The sequence below is a fragment of the Phytophthora sojae genome, assembly GCF_000149755.1.
Source record: "Phytophthora sojae unplaced genomic scaffold PHYSOscaffold_6, whole genome shotgun sequence".
NCBI classification, from domain to species: Eukaryota; Oomycota; class Peronosporomycetes; order Peronosporales; family Peronosporaceae; genus Phytophthora; species Phytophthora sojae.
The window spans coordinates 3,586,326-3,602,593 of NW_009258120.1; the positions used below are offsets into that span (position 1 = coordinate 3,586,326).

General features: G+C 52.0%; 1 protein-coding gene across 1 annotated transcript; it reads left to right on the forward strand.

Moving 5' to 3' along the window:
- Positions 1 to 9,235: 9,235 nt before the first annotated feature.
- On the forward strand, positions 9,236 to 11,465 carry PHYSODRAFT_256127 (hypothetical protein; the record flags this gene model as incomplete). Its single annotated transcript, XM_009533163.1, has 3 exons — positions 9,236 to 9,647; positions 9,787 to 10,023; positions 10,084 to 11,465. 3 exons carry the CDS (start codon positions 9,236 to 9,238, stop codon positions 11,463 to 11,465), a joined length of 2,031 nt encoding a protein of 676 aa, XP_009531458.1.
- Positions 11,466 to 16,268: the final 4,803 nt, after the last annotated feature.

A 16,268-nucleotide genomic window follows, 5' to 3' on the forward strand; every position in this document is an offset into this window, starting at 1 on the left:
GCTTTACTCTGCATAAGGTTTGGTACCTTGCATAATTTGTGCAAATCACGACAGAGTTATCTTAAGCATAAGCATAAGCCGTCTATGTACTGAATTAAAGAACACTTTGAGGTAATATGTCGAAAATAAAGTATGCCAGATTTGCACTCGGCGATATAATTGAGGTAACTTATTAATAGTTCTTTGAGTATCGTGTTGGATTCTTGTACCTCTCACTCTCTTTTGGTCCCACCTTTGTGGCTAAGGCGGGGAGTTCTGTAAGATAATGTGTGAATGCACTGCCAGCTGGCTGACGCTGTGCGACACCGGACTACGTAGCAGCGCTTATATTTAGAGGCTCCAACACTAGGGCTCCGCGAAGGCTGGGATAGGTGGATTTTGGTATAACCCCCCTCTTTATTTTATTGATTACTTTTCTTATTAACTACGGTCATCTCCTAGCCGCAGCATCTGCCCGTAAATTGACCTTGAGACCGTAGATGCCAGATATCAACTGGCAACGCTTACACCAAAATTAAAAATGGGAAGCTTGGCTGAGATCTGTTTGCAGCTTGTAGAAGTTTCCTACTGAAAATGCAAATGCTTATCTCTAGTGCTATTACAGTACGCCTCGATCGTTCTCTTTACTTCAATTCGTTCACTGCTCGAATATATTTACTGGTTCGTACCAGTGTCGTCGGTAGCACACCGGTTGGATCTGCCCACGCATATAAACGGGCCAGTGCATCACCGGTTCCATACCGGTGTTATACGTATCGTACCGGTTCAGTCTGCCCACGCGTATAATTTATATGCGCGATATAAACGACCCATTGCGGCATCGGAGTCGTACCGGTTTCAAGAAAATATACCAGTTAGATGTCAAGAGGGGTCATCGTTTGACTTGACTTACCACGGATACCGGTATAATCCTATTTGGTCTGCGATTGCAGCACTAACGTTGCTTCCTATCCCAGTATAAAGAACATTGTAAATGCAAGCTGTTGCGTTCGATTCTTCGTATGTTAGCTATAGTTGTTTGTGTGCCTTCAATACTTTCGTTTCTCAATCAAAGGTGTCTTCCCCAGTGCAAGGGATCAAAGAAAGATGAGTACAGTACTACACAGCCGACTCTCTTGCGTCAGAATTTATGCCCGAGTGACGGCTGTCAACAGAGGAGGGTGCGTAACTATACAGATTTGTGGTGCAAAACATACAAACTTGGGGAGCAAACATATTGGTGGGGGCTGACTATACAAACGCAGGCATAACATAACGGCGAGGGTCGAACTATAAGCGGCCGAACGGCAGAGTTGCCCAGGTCTCTTATCGTAGTGGCAGAATTACCCCGAAGCCTTAGATGCCCGGCAGAATTGCTCTTACACTTAGCTGAGCGCCTTAACTTGTACATACATAATCGATTCCAGCGTCTAGAAGTCACTCACGTCTACGACTCGTCATATCGCTTCGTGTACCAACATGACTACATGGACCCAGCTCGCTTTGCTCGACAGTGGTGATGAATACGAGTTTTATCGGGACTAGTACATTTGCTGCACGGCAACCTTCACGAAAGTCGACTTCGAGTTTTGCCGCATCTGTGGTGGCAAACATACAATGGTAGAGCGGCGCCTAAAGTGTTCCAGCAAAACGTGCAGTGGGTTTGGCGTCTGTAGTGCGATTTGGAAGGTTGATGAGTGCACCGACCAGGATACGTGGCGAATATTGGTGAACTCGAATGGTCACTCACGAGGCGTCCTTCCATGTAATGAGAAGCCCCCCCCCTTTGGTGACCCGCCCTATGAAGACATTTATTGCTGCACAGGACGAGGCTGGTCTGCCTCCGAGGGTTAAATACTGATCTATGCAAGTGCATCACTAAGGGCATGGCGCCCACCCATGCCACGAGATTCGGGGCGCGTGAAACATCATTTATAATACTTTGTTGTACAACTACGGTGCTAGGATAAGGGATAAGTTCATTTGACTTCTGTATTGAAGACGCCTAGTATGTATGACGACTGGGTATTAATTCCTAAGCAAGAATCCTAAGAATTGACAAGATATATAATAGAAGGATACGAAGGGGGCCAGTATATAAACGTAAGAGTGTAATACACAGAGAAAAATATCTTAAAGCGCGTCATTCTCTGAATAACTTATTATAGGTACCGTACTTCAAAACAATAAATTCTTAACAACAGGCCTGCAGTTTGTAGCGCCCGTCGGATGACTTTGAATTAAAAGTGTACGTTATAAACAATCAGAATGCAGTATTGAGTAAAATCTTAAAACAAAAACTGCAGGTTTATTTAAAAAAATCGGGGCGTTATGATGTTAATATGAGTGCAGTTTCAAAATCTGAAACTGCATTTATTTTTACGGAAAACATATTTGTGTTGGTACCCGCTGCAATGTGTAATTCAGCTGCATGGCAGAATTATTCGTGCCGAGCGAATTCTGCCCCGTGGCAGAATTACAATCCGCTTCACCATCCGACAGCTGGTGCTTGTACTGATTTTGTGTGTGTATATTTTGGAACCACTACACCGTTCACCCTAATTAGTCGTGCCATGACTATTTACCGTGTACGACCTGAAGAGTGGCTCACCCTGTTTTGAAATTCCGTTTTCGGGAAAACTATTCCTATCTACGATAAACTAAATGCATCACGCAATTCGTGTTGCCGAGATCTACTCGAATCCGGTCTCTTTTCTGGATTTAAGGTGAAAATGAAAATACTTATCAGAACCGGTGGAATGATTATCAAAGGTGCACGACTAATTAGGTCGCACGACTAATTAGGGTGAACGGTGTAGCATGTATGTTTTGCCCGGAAATCTGTTTGGTGGCGACCTTTTGTCCTGTCAACACTGTAGGATTGGCTTTCAACATTGAAAAATCGGGCTTTAGCACTGAAGGGTTAGGTAGGTCTACAACAACACTGAAAGAACGGACTTCTCCACTGAAGGGCACTGAGCCATTTATAACCGTACCAAGGCAAAAACGTGCTAAGTTTGAGCAGCCCACGATCTATTCACGGCTCTATTTTGCTCTTGTCCGATGGCCACAGTGCGTATTCTAGACTTCGTTCGCAATTGCCTACCTTCCGTGCCGTGCAGCGCGCTTCATCTACAGTAGTGTCCATGGCGACATTTGTCCTTGATACCTCCAACCCGAGCGGTCAGTCGGATTCGAGTGTAGCACTTCAGACGTCTAGCTGCCAAACTACTCACAGTTCTGCGTGCTGTTCCCGATGGACAGGACTTCGCAACCTTCGCGGCATGGAGCGGCCTCCATCCACGATGACAACGCGACGCATGAGGTACTACTAGCAACACTGCGTCCAGCACACAAGCTAAACAGTCTGCACAGAATCAGAGCGAAGCGAGAGCGTCAACGACCAATCGTTGAACCAGCACGAAGGGGACTGCGATGAGCTGTCTGAGGGTCTGTAACGCGATTCCTAGGCGATGAAAAACTCCAACACGACAACTACGTCAACGCCTATGGCCTGCTGCGGACAGCTACCCAATTCAGCGTAGTCAACAGGCAGCATTAGCGCCTGCCAGAGCTGGTGACGAGCAGTACGTACAGCCCTCCAGCGAAGATGTTGGCCTCAACGATCCGATTCAACGACGGACCACCGCAGGTCACCATAGCTCCAGCGACTATGACGACGAAGACGACAGTGTAGGCGAATGGCACGAGCAATTGCCACGACGTCGTCCTGCTCAAGCAATTATCTTCATTTCTACCCCGCACCGCACATGCCCCTATTTTGAATTCAACAGTCGCCGCGCAGCTGGTCACACTGCTGCTGAAACTGATACGTAGGCCAACCGTGGCTAAAATGACGCCAAGGCAAGCTCTACCTCATGGCTGCAACCAGAAGCTGCTACTTCGACATCGACACGAGCTGCACTAGCATCTACTATTCGACTTCAAAACGCGCTGGCCGAGATGCTACTACTTGAACATCGACACGATCTGCTCAACCAGCTGCATGTACTACTTCGAAGACACTGGGCAGCAACAACTGCGCCTTCAACATGCCACACCTGGGCGATCTACTTGTCGCGAGTCTTGCGCGCATACGATACTAGGCATCATGACAGCACTGAATTATTTCTATTACCACATAATTAGTGCTAATACACTGCGCGACATAATTTTTCGGACACTCACATTTCTGTCCATATCTCAGCTTCTAGAAATAGTTACAGCTCGCTATTTAGATATGTTGTACCTATCAGATCAATCTATAGCTGGCATGTGACGCGGAGCTAGATTTTTGAGCGTGTAGATAACTTTCGGACAATTTTTTATCTTAATTAAAGTATGGATAAGAATGATTGTCGTAGGTTGTCGTCTGTTCGTCTCCTATTATATGGTGTGGACCACCAGCGACGATGATGACGGCAAGGCTGCCTGCGGGGCCGGCAAGCGCCTCCAGAGCGCGCTGTAGCTCCAGGCTTGATGCCAAGTTGTTGGCAAGCTCTACATGCTACGTATGCACATCATGCCGCTGCCCTTGGCGAAGTCTGGGCCTCCACGGATGGCGCTGTAGGCTCGACACCACCCGCTCCCATGATTTGTATGGGAATGTGCGACAGACAAATTGGCTGTCAAGGCAATGAACATGTAGGCATCTAGTAGGCCAAAGTGTCGCCAAAGCGGCCACTAGACAACTTCTCTAGTCTATCTAGCCTCATCTAAGGAAATTAGGCTCTACTTTGATACTTGTAGCCGTAAACTAGACGCGAATGCGTACATCGGCGCCGACAAAAGATGCTGATTGGCTGATTTGATGTAGCCATCACTAAAGTGCATACTTTAATTAAGATAAAAATTGTCCGCAAGTTTTGTCGCGGCCCGAAATCGTATCAGTAGCCTATCTGCACGCTCAAAAATCTACTCCGCGTCACATGCCAGCTATAGATTGATCTGATAGGTACAACATATCTAAATAGCGAGATGTAACTCTTTCTAGAAGCTGAGATTTGGACAGAACTGATTCTTGAACGGATTTTACACGACATTACCAGGACACACAAAATTGTAGTATTTTGTCCAATCAGAATTACATTAACAAAGGATCGCAGTTTTGCCTGTGTTTGACCTCACCGCAACAGCAAGCATGCCGTAGGCTACCCCACCTGCACAGTAGTATAACTTTACCTCTTCATCATCAAGAAAAGCTGGTCGAGACTGGGCCGGCGTAGGCAGTTGTAATTTATTGCCGAGTCGGCGTTGAAGCACGCTGGACGTCGACAATACGGCCAGCTCTTCGACAAGGACATCATCAGCGAGATGGCGCTCTACAAGTCTAATCAGGGCTTCGAGTACAGGTGATTCGGTCTCGGGTGGCATGCTGGCCTGGACCTCGACGGACAGGAGATGACGTGCGCAGACCAGCAACCATCAAGGCTGAGGGCTCGGTACGGTAGCGTCGTGGATGACTTCCTTGAGGACGATCACGACCACGACAACTAGCTGGTACGGCAGCTCTGGTATGGGCGTTTGGCGGAGGCTCAAACGTGGGCGGCTTCAGCGGGTCAGGCCCTAAGGGAAGGTGCTGCAATTGCTCTTCGCTATCCAGGGACACTACAAGTACAACAGCCATGACAAGCGTCGACACCGAGGCCGCCAGCGTGCTTCCCCGCAATTAAATGTTGCGATTAGCACTGGGGGTAATGTAGAGCTATTGTTTGTACATCCTTCAGCTTGTATACGTACGGCGTCACTGCTGACTTAGTTAAAAAAAGTGTTGAGAATGTATGAAATGTATGGCTGAGCTCATATTTCTTTAACTGGTACCACTAAAAAGCTCTTTGGTCTACAGAGCGAGCCATGAATACTGTATCTTCCTGCTGGGCACGCTACGCTAACGGACACAACGTGTGTGTTATATTCTGCTTGGCGCATTAGCTCGGAAGTTTGCTGCATTGCGGATGCGGCATCCGCAATGCAGCAAATCTTGCAGGACATGTTGTCCTGTAAAAGCACCAAAAAGATGGACTTTGTCAAGCCTGTGCCAATAATACTAGATTTTGTATATGATTTGACGCGGGGATATTTCGATTTGGAAAATACAGGACATTCCGTCCTGCGCTTATGCTCGTGAGCAAGGTGGATGTCCTGCAAAATCTGGAGAATGTGAGTGTCCGAAAAATGATGTCGCGCAGTGTACCTCAATGTACTAGTTCTTTTTATTTAGCTTTCGACGCGACCTGTGACAAAGCGTTGGAATGATGAGGTTAGTGACGACTTGGCACCAACGACAGCGAAGGCCGAGCCACTTGACTTGCTGTGTTACCACAACACGGTCAACTTACCGTGCTACGGTAACTCGACCGTGTTATGGTAGCACGGTAAGTCGACTGTGTCATGGCAACACGGCCAGGTGCGCGTCGTCATACCTCAAGCCGCACCTCAAATCGTACCGTAGCTCGTTGCTTCGTCATTCGTGTGTTGGCGTTGAGTACCAGTCTTACTGCGTACAGCCAGCAGCTAGGCTATTGTTCTCTGAGTGCATTCAGCGCAGCGTGATCTAAGAAACAGGGATGGGAAGTTTGAAATAAAGATGTAGATAGATGTGGATTTTGTAATTTAATTTATTTAACTTTTGATCCACAACTCAAAAGCGAATTATGGAGAAGTAGCTGCTTGACGGTCGTCAACTGTAACGGGGTTACACGAGAGTTACCCGAAGGGTTACGAAGTGGATATACACTGTCTAACCTAAATCAGTAGGAGAATCAGTACATGGCTTCAGAGCCACTGATTATGCATATGACTAGGGTTCACTATGCTAGATAGTGAACCGGATACATTTACACAGTAGGCGGCTTTGCCGCAATAAAGGGAAATACATTCAGTTTGAGATTCACACAGTTAAGAGTTAAGGGTTGACTCTTGGAGTCCGTAGGGTGTACGGACTCGTACGTTCTGGTATTAGAACGGGCAATCTTAAGCTGAGACTCTGCGAGTCTGTTAAGCTTCCTCTGACGCAAAGCTACGGCAGCCCTGCTGCACTTGGTAGCACTTGTAGTCAATCTGACACCTGAATCTGTATAGACTGACCCTCTGTGGAGAATGGAGCAGTTCGCTCACTTGCCCCCGAACCAGCAGGATGCGCTTAAAAAGCTTATGTCCTTGCTGGGCCCGGAGGGCGTGACGCAACTTGCGCAGCAAGGCCCCGACGCGGTGAACGCGCGTCTCGAGGCGTTTTCAAGCTACGAGAATACTCTGCTACAGCACCTCCAGCAGAGGATGGCGACGGCCGCGGCGCCCCAAGCGCCCGCTTCGTCATTCGACGCGGGAACAAGACCCAAGCCGCTCATGTTGAGCGTGAAGACCTTCGAAGGCAAGGAGGGTGAAAGCTTGATGCTTTAGATCCGTGAGGTTGAGATGGCTATGAGCTCAGCTCTACTCCGGACGGAGTCGTAGCGCGTGACACTAGCTATCTCGAAACTCGGTGGGCGAGCGAGAGAGTGGGCACTAACGTCCGGGACATCGGTCGAGGTGGCCTTCCCGACGTGGGACCAGCTGAAACAGCAATTGTCCCGAGTGTTTGCTCCGCCTAACGAGGCCTATCGCGTGCGCTCACGCTTCCTGGCGACCAGGCAGAACAAGAAGGAGTTGATGGACTACGTCCAAGAGATGAGAACTCTCATTGCTGGCATGTCTGCGGACCCCCTGCCGGAAGCAGTCACCGTTACGGTGTTCATGGAAGGCCTCCGCACTGGCGTTGCCAGGACGGAGGTGTTCCGAACCCACCCGAGCTCTTTTGAAGAGGCTGTGAGCGTCGCATTGAATGCGGAACACAACTTTAAGTCGTCGAGACTTGGGTGGAATGCGTCTTACGCTAGCGGGTCGAGTGGTCCGGAACCCGTGAACCTCAGCTATGCTAAAGACGAAGAAGCCGAGCTTCGTGCTGCTGAGCAGCGTCGCGGTATCCGCAGATGCTTCATCTGTGGTGACACCCGTCACCTTCGTGCTGGGTGTCCGCTGCGCCATCAGCGCCAGGCTTCGTCAAGCTGCTCCTCGAGATCGAGCCAGGGCTCTGGTTTGTCTCGGGGAAACGAGAAGTCCCAGTAGGCGCGGGGCGGCCTACTGGGGAAGAACTAAGTTCTATTGAGCCTCGGCGAGGTGGAGGTCGACAGGACTTAGCCCCGAAGAGAGCCGTACTCTCTAACACGGAACGTGTGTCGTAATGCGGGTTGAAGGATTGTGAGGCGATGGACCCCGAGGTTACCCGAAGGTGACCCGAGAGTGAGCCACTTGAATTATGGGACACCCTAGCTCGGCGTCCCGTATAGAAGACCGGCGACTGATTACGAAACCCGATGGCGTATTTACGGAGATCCAGAACGGGGAGGCCCGTAACAAGGACGATGACACCGCACGGAGGCAGCAGATGACGTCATGAGGTAAAGGCGTGCAGCATACTGGTTGGTTGGTTGGCCGGCAGACGAGCCGCCGGAAGATAGGCAGTTCAGTTCAGAATTTCCAACAACGAGACAAGGTACTTCTTCATATTAGTCTTTGTGTTGTGCAGTTAGCGCCTACGTGTGTACTGTGACTGTTTCCTACCTACTTGCGAAGTGTACGCGGGGTTCTGGATTGATTTGGCCTCCCCGGCAACCTTCTAGTAGTGTAGTGTGTTGCATTGTCTGGACTCAGGAGATCAGCTCTCAGTGTTCGACAGTAGGACACTCTAAACGGTTTAGTAAGGTATTGGTGTGCGTCTCGCACTTTGGTTTGGACCCGCAGACTAGCTGCGGCAGGAGATCTCCAGTAGATCTCGTACATATTGTACAACAAGTTGTCGTACAGTGGGAAGAGTTACCTCGCTGTACAAGTGCATCCGCGACAGAGTTAACCTAAGTCTCTGCCTGCGAGTGTAAGGAACCCCATATTCACCCCTTCATATTACACGTCTTCTAGGAATTACGCTAGATAAAGATCCAAGTCTTGCTACAAGGGTACACAAGCTGAGGCCTAGAGATCTCGGGACTAGTTCTCGTTGTCTTTGGGTATTTGGCTTGCAGGGGTAACCCCCCCCCCGTAGTTGCGTGGCAGGACACGTGTGGGAGTTTATTAGTTTTTATCTGAGGGACTCCACCACGTACCCGGATCTACTAGTCCGAAAGGGGACGTGAAGGTGAAGGGTGAGGTGAGGGAAGACGGAACTCCGCTGGGACCGGCGGAAGTTAAACGTGAAAACACTAGGTCCACCGACGGACAGGCAATGGGGACGCCTGAGCCGAAGGATTTCGTTTACGAAGAGAAGTTCCCCGTCAAGGCTCCGAAAGGAGCCGTCCGGGACTCGGTCCAAAAACCGAGTTCCATTGGACCTGCTGCTAAGCGGGACCCCGGCGTCGCTGAAAAGCGAGGTCGAAACCTGGAGCGCGAGCATCTGAAGGGGGTCATCCGCGACCCCGCTGCCCGAAGCGATGCTCTAGACGCTGCGATGGACTACATGGAAGTCGAAGATGCGAAGAAGAAAGCCGAGAAGAAAACGAAGATATTGGAGATCTCGGCGCTAGCGGTCCATGGCCCCAGCAACGACACTCACGATGAAGACAAACGATTTCGTGAAGCCGAAGTCAACTACATCCGTCAAGAGCTTGCGTTCCTGCTCCAGAGAGATCCGCTCCTGCGTAAGTTGGGGCTGACGATGCCATGGCCCCTCACGTTCCAGTTCGCAACCTGCGCACGCTAACAATCCGAGATCCGCTTCACGCCGTCACGATGCTGTTCTGCGTGCTCGAAGATGCTGGTTTCAAGGTACATGAACAGCGGACTCCACCGATGTACGCGAGTACGATCTGGAAACCACCGTCCTTACGCTCGCGTGGGTGTACGCAGTGTTGCAGAAGCTCGTCCCGAGTGCAGATGACTCATCCGCGCCGTTGCTGACCGGAGACCTCACACCTCCTCGGTTGGACGATTCGCGGATCTCCTTCAAGTTTGAAGATGACGGTGACGCTCTCATGAGGAGCACTACCTCAACCAAGAAGCCTCCACCGGCCCCACGTGTGTCCCGCCGAGAACGACGTGCGCAAGGGATCCCACCGATCGCTGCAAACGATGTAGGACGCGGGAAGTCTGCGCAAGTGTCAAATATTGCGCAGACTCGCCCAGCGAGAGGACCACGTGGGAGGATCCAGGAGGCTCAAGAGGTTGCAACAGAGCCCGATCGCCCCGGCGGTGTGGCTGAAGACCTTCTTTACCAGTTTGCGAACGAGCGAGACGAGCCTGAAGACGTTGAGATGCAACAAGTCACTGCGTCTCCCGCTCGGCCACGTATCGGGTACCGATCCCAGACACAACCGGAATACCAAGGAGATCTCCATGACCTATCCGATGACCTCGGCTATGATGGAGGTGGCGGAACCGGAGGTCGTGTCGCAGCTGTGTCCACGGCGACTAGGTTGCGAGCATCAGCTGTGTCCGAACTGAAGGACTTCAGCGGCAAGGAACATGACGAAGAAGCCGCCCGAGCCTGGTTCAACGAGGTTAGAACGGCTTCCCGACGGGATCAGATGCAGCCAGACGAGATGTGCTTGACATTTGCCGATTTGATGATAGGCCCTGCGCGCAATTGGTATTACCAGCTGAGCCGCACCGCTCGCGCGTCGTGGACTGACCTGGGTGAACAGTTCCAGATCCCCTTTTGCGGTAAAGGGATCTCCCTCGCGCGCAAGTACTACCACATGCGGCGCGGGAGTCAGGAAGACCCACCAGATTGTTTATACCGGCTGAATCTGGCCGGGATACGTGCAAACTTGAAGATCCATGATGGCACCAAGGAACAACGACGTGAACACGTCGACCACTACATCGATACAGTCCAAGATGACGATCTCGCCGGATCTCTGGTAGTGTTGAGGCTGACTGACTCAGAAGCTCTCGAAGGCGTCCTGTTGGCCATGCGACGCCGCCACCAACGTCGCAAGATTGAGACACAAGGTTCGAAATACCGCCAAAAGGCTCCCGCCCCTGCAGCCTCCTCGAAGGCGGTGCGGGTTGTGACTACCGGTCGCGGACGCCGCGGAGATCACGGAGATCTCAACGAGTTCGAGGGCGAATCAAGCAGTTCCGATAGCGAATCTGAAGACGAAAGAGCGCACGTATTTTTGGCAGCTAGGACGCCTACACCAGGAGATGGTGAACAGCCAGGGGCGCGCCAAGACCGCGAAGACCAACTGGGGCGTCCGAAGTACGGCACTCGATGCTCACACTGCGAATCTCGCAAGCATACGGATCTCGGGTGCTGGACGAGGCTCACGTGCCAGAAGTGTGGACGCATGGGCCATCCTACCGACAAGTGCTTCTACGTCTGCAAGTGCTGTGGAGACGTTCACGAAGCAGGTCAGTGTAAAATCGGCGACTTCTTCGATGCTGTTCGCCAATGGTACAACCCGACTCGCCATGCCGGACTGCTGCCCGAGAGCGTCGAGAAGGCGTTAAACTAGACCGCTCGCCAGGCCTGAACAGCCTGGCACGTGACGAGCGATCGAAGTTCTGCATTTATGCATATGTTCAGAGGAAGGCGCGAGCGTTAGAAGACCCAACTTCCTGTAATGCGGTGAATACAGCCAGATCTCTTACCTCGGACGAAGATGACTATTCGCGTCGCCCTTGTGTGATGGCCCTTCGACTGCCGCCGGGTGAACGCCGAGGTTACTGGAAGTATTACACTCCCTCCAAGTGGTTCAAGCAGTCGAAGGCGACCGGTGCGGTCAACAATGTCCGTGCCGTCCTACGCTTTGATACTGGAGCCATAGTGTCGATAATCGACTCTAGCTTTGCACGTAAGGTGGGTTGTGAAATTGATACAACACAGACAATGGATTGTGTTGGTGTGGGGGATGCTGTGTACTGCACAGAAGGCCGAGCAGAAGTCATGCTCACTCTGGCTGGAGAGTTGGTGGCATGGATTTTATGGTTCCTGCGGGGGTGAGGTTGGACCTGGCTGACGGAACGCTCTGTCTGCCGGACGAAGTTCGCATCCAGATGACCGACCGTAAGCCACTGTATAGCAGCAAGGCTGACGCGGTCTACGCAACGGGATTCCATGAAGTCGGTCCTGGCCAATGGACAGAGATCTCACTCAAGTCCCACAACAAGCGGTTTGAACTGTGAGTAACGAGAGGGGGAAAATGGGTGATCACGGTGGTGAATGGTGGATTCAGTAACAAGTCATACCTCCGGATCACCAACATCAGCACGAGCCGCCTGGTACTGGATCGTTTGGTGTGTTTGGCAATCTGGTTACCCGTTGGGCAGATCCCGCGTCGACCTGGATTCGCTAGGAAGGATTCAAACCGCTATCGGGAGTGGCAAAGACTTGCGTTCAAAGCAGCTGTGGACACTGGAGATGCAAACGAAGCGGAAGTTGAAGAGTCTGGACCGCTGGTCGAGCGTCCTAGCTACCGGACTACGACTGCGATTTTAGCACGGCCTCCACAAGTGAAGACCGTTGTAGCAGCAGCAACGTCAGAAGAATGCACGCGACTCACACTGGACGGCACACATCCTCAAATGCAGCTGATGAAAAGTTCGACTGATCCGACTAGGGTGACCGAAACCGAGGAGGACGTGATCTCTACCGATCCCGGTCAGGTGATCTCTGGTATGGACAGCGATGACTCCTGTGCGTCCGAAAGCGCTGAGCCTACTGGTAGCTGGGGTAGTTTTGACTGGCAGACCGACGACGAGAAAGAAGAGGAGCCGGTGAGCGGAATGCTCCCAGTGACCAAGGCGAACCAAGCCAAGGCGGAGATGCAACCGACATGGATGAAGCGAAGTATGTTCATGAAGGGGCCGATCTCACTGCGGAAGACATCGAAAAGGAGATGGCGGTGTTACCAGAGATCTCCCTGACGGCAGAAGTTAAAAGGGAAGATCTCAAGGTCGGGGATCCAACTGAGAACACAGCAGAGGAGATTGATCGTCTGCGTGATATCATTTGGGAGCGGCGTCACCTTCTCATCGGCAAAGCGAATGCTTTACCCCCTGCGGCGACGGGGGCGATCTGTGACATCGACGTTGGTCGATGGCTCAGCGTTGTCGCCGGATCCCGCCTCAGTTCCGTGAAGAGGTGTTCCAACTCGTCAAGGGGCTACTGGGGGCGAAGATTATTCGGATCTCCACTTCTCCTTGGGCGTCTCCGATCGTTATCGTCGTCAAGAAGAACGGCGTGGACGTCCGACTCTGTATCGACTACCGTCTGGTCGATGCTCTGACACGACTGATGATCTACCCCATGCCGTTGATTGACGACCTCCTCGAAGATCTCGACAGTTTGCTGTGGTTCTGTTCTCTCGACATGGCGAGTGGGTTCTGGGTGGTGAATATGACCGATCGAGCCCGAGAGATCTCCGCGTTCATTACGCTGTTCGGCCTGTTCGAGTGGCTGCGAATGCCGTTTGGTCTGAAGAATGCCCCCCAAATCTATCTGCGGCTGATCGACAATGCGTTATATGGCGTGCTGCGGATCTCGCCGGGCCAAGATCGCGCGGATCTCGTCAACATTTTCGAGGAAGGTATTCCTGAAGATCGATCGCTGCCGTCGGTGCTGGGGCGTCGCTCTTACATCGACGACATCTTAGTTGGAGCAAGCTCGTGGGACGAACTATGTGAGAAGGTCAAGAAGCTCCTAGAGGTTTGTGACCGCTGGAATCTGTCTATTAGCGCGGAGAAGAGCAGTTGGGGTATGAGCAAAGTCGACTATCTGTGGCATCAGATCTCCCGTGAAGGCCTGTTCACCAAGCCGAAAGATTTGGCAAGTCTGGAGGCGTTGAAGTTTCCCAAAACGCTTAAGGCTCTCCAGTCATTCCTGGGCAGTCTCAACTACTACAATCGCTTCATCGAAGATTTCGCAGTATATGCCATAGTGTTGTATGAGTTCAGAGATTCCGATTTCATCAAGGGTCGAGCCACAAACGTCAGCGGAAATCACGAGGCGACTGTGAGATGGGGCCACGCGCTACGAGCCTTCGATACCCTGAAGTTCAAGATGATCAACGCACCCATGCTCTACCATTTTGCCCCAGAGTTGGATCCTGTTGTGATTGTGTACGCAAGCAAGTGGGCGATCTCTGCCTCTCTCGTTCAGTGTCGTGATGGAGTGTACGTACCCGTCAAATTTACGAGTAGGACACTGCGGTCTCACGAGATCAGGTACGACATTGTGGAGAAGGAAGTACTGGCTCTGCTAAGAATCCTCGATAGCTGCTTCACCATGCTGAGTGGTCGACACATCCGAGTGCTCACCAGACACACGACTATCGCATGGCTCTTCCGCGCGAAAGGCTTGAAGGGACGGCTAGCTCCGTGGGCGGCGCTGCTCTCCCCCCATTCGCTAGAGATCGAACGTTTAACGAAAGGCGAAGATGAGCTACTAGGTTTGGTTGCCGCCAGTATCACTCCGCGCGCAGAGATGGATGCAGCGTTGGGGGAAATCTCTCCGCAGAAGAAGTCGACGAGAGCATTGGCTATCCCGATGCCGACTTTTACGCCCGGAGAAAACGTTTGCGTCGTCAGGTTTGACGGATCGGCCAAGTCGAAACGAGTTGGTGGAGCTTTCAGCGCTGTGGTATGGGATGCTCCTGGATGGAAGGTTGTCAAGGCTGAATCTGGCTATTTACCGGACCTCACTGTGAACGAGGCCGAGTACCATGGCCTCCTTCTCGGACTTCGTTTGATTGCCGATCTCCAGATCGACTGTCTCATTGTGTGTGGCGACTCCAATTTAGTCATCCGCCAACTTGCGTGGAGAGATGGAGTGCAAGTCATCGGGACTCCAGCTCTTGCGTGAGAAGGCCAGAGTGATTTTGCGGTCTTGGCCGCAATGCGAACTCATCCACGTAAAACGCGATTGGAACCAACCCGCGGATATGCTGGCGGGACAGGCGCTGCAGCGTGGTGCCGGGGTAGTTGTCGAGAGTCACACCGATTACACGAACCTCGAGACCTTGAATCGACTGGACGAGCTCCTCAAGACGCGCGAAGAACGTGATGCCCATCCGAAGGTAGGCGCTGTCACGCGAAGCCGATCTCGTACTGTCGCACCAGCCGTGTTGCAGGAAGACGTCGTCAAGCAGCTGCGCTTGGAACGTATTTGCCGTGCTAAAGAAGAGGAGGTGTGGATCTGGTCACTGAAGTGTTTCCTGCACGGTGATCTCTCTCAGATCTCGAGCCGTCAAGCCAAGACGTGCAGTAAACTGGCTGACAGTTACGAGGTCGACGAGCATGGCCTCTTGATGTACTGTCCAGTCGAGGGGCGCGGTGGTGATGTCGAGGACCGTGGATCTATGGTGAAACTGGTAATGCCGAGTACACTCCACGAAGATCTCCTGCATCATTTCCACACAAGTGTGGAGGGAGGTCATCAGGGAGTCAGCCGAACATTCCAAAAGCTTCGGAGGCCTTTCTACTGGCGAGGTATGTTCCGAAGTGTGCAGAAGTATGTCGGGGAGTGCGTCGACTGCGAGACGGGAAAAGGAAAACCCACCTTGCGGGGGCGATCGCCGGGCAATTTCGCCGCTAATTACCCTTTCCAGGTCGTGGCTATGGATCATATCCCCACCCTCCCGAAGTCGTTCAAGGGCAACACAGAGCTCCTAGTCTTCGTGGATCTCTTCACCGGCTTCGTTGTGGCAAAGGCAAACGCGGACAGGACCGCACCAACAGTGGCTGAGGCATACGAGGAATGCGTGTTTCGGCGGTACGGAGCCAGCGAAGTAATCAGGCACGACCAGGAACCGAGCTTCATGTCCGACTTTTTCCGGTCGTTTAATGCGCTGCTGGGCCAGCGTCAGCGATCTACGCTCGCGTATAGACCTCAAGCAAACGGCACAGCGGAGCGGATGGTCTTGACTATTTCCAGATCTCTGCGGATGTACGGTGAAGACAAGAACCAACAGGACTGGGATGAATATGCGGAGCGGTTGGTGTTTGCGTTGAACACATCGCACGACCGAGTACGCAAGGACACGCCATTCTTTTTGCTGCACGGGTGGGACCCTAAAACGACTGTTGAGGCATCGTTGGCTGTTGGAGGGACCGGAAGCCGAGACCTCGACCCACAGAAATGGAGGTTCAAGATCCAACGCCAATACCAACGTAGACTCGTCGTCTCCTCGCCGAAGCTCGTGAGAGTCGCGCGGAAGCCACAATGAGAACGTACCGGAGTCACCCGTTAAGGAGGGATCGCAGGTGTGGCTGTACCTCGACCGAGTCAAGTTCGGATACGCTCGGAAGCTCGCTCACAT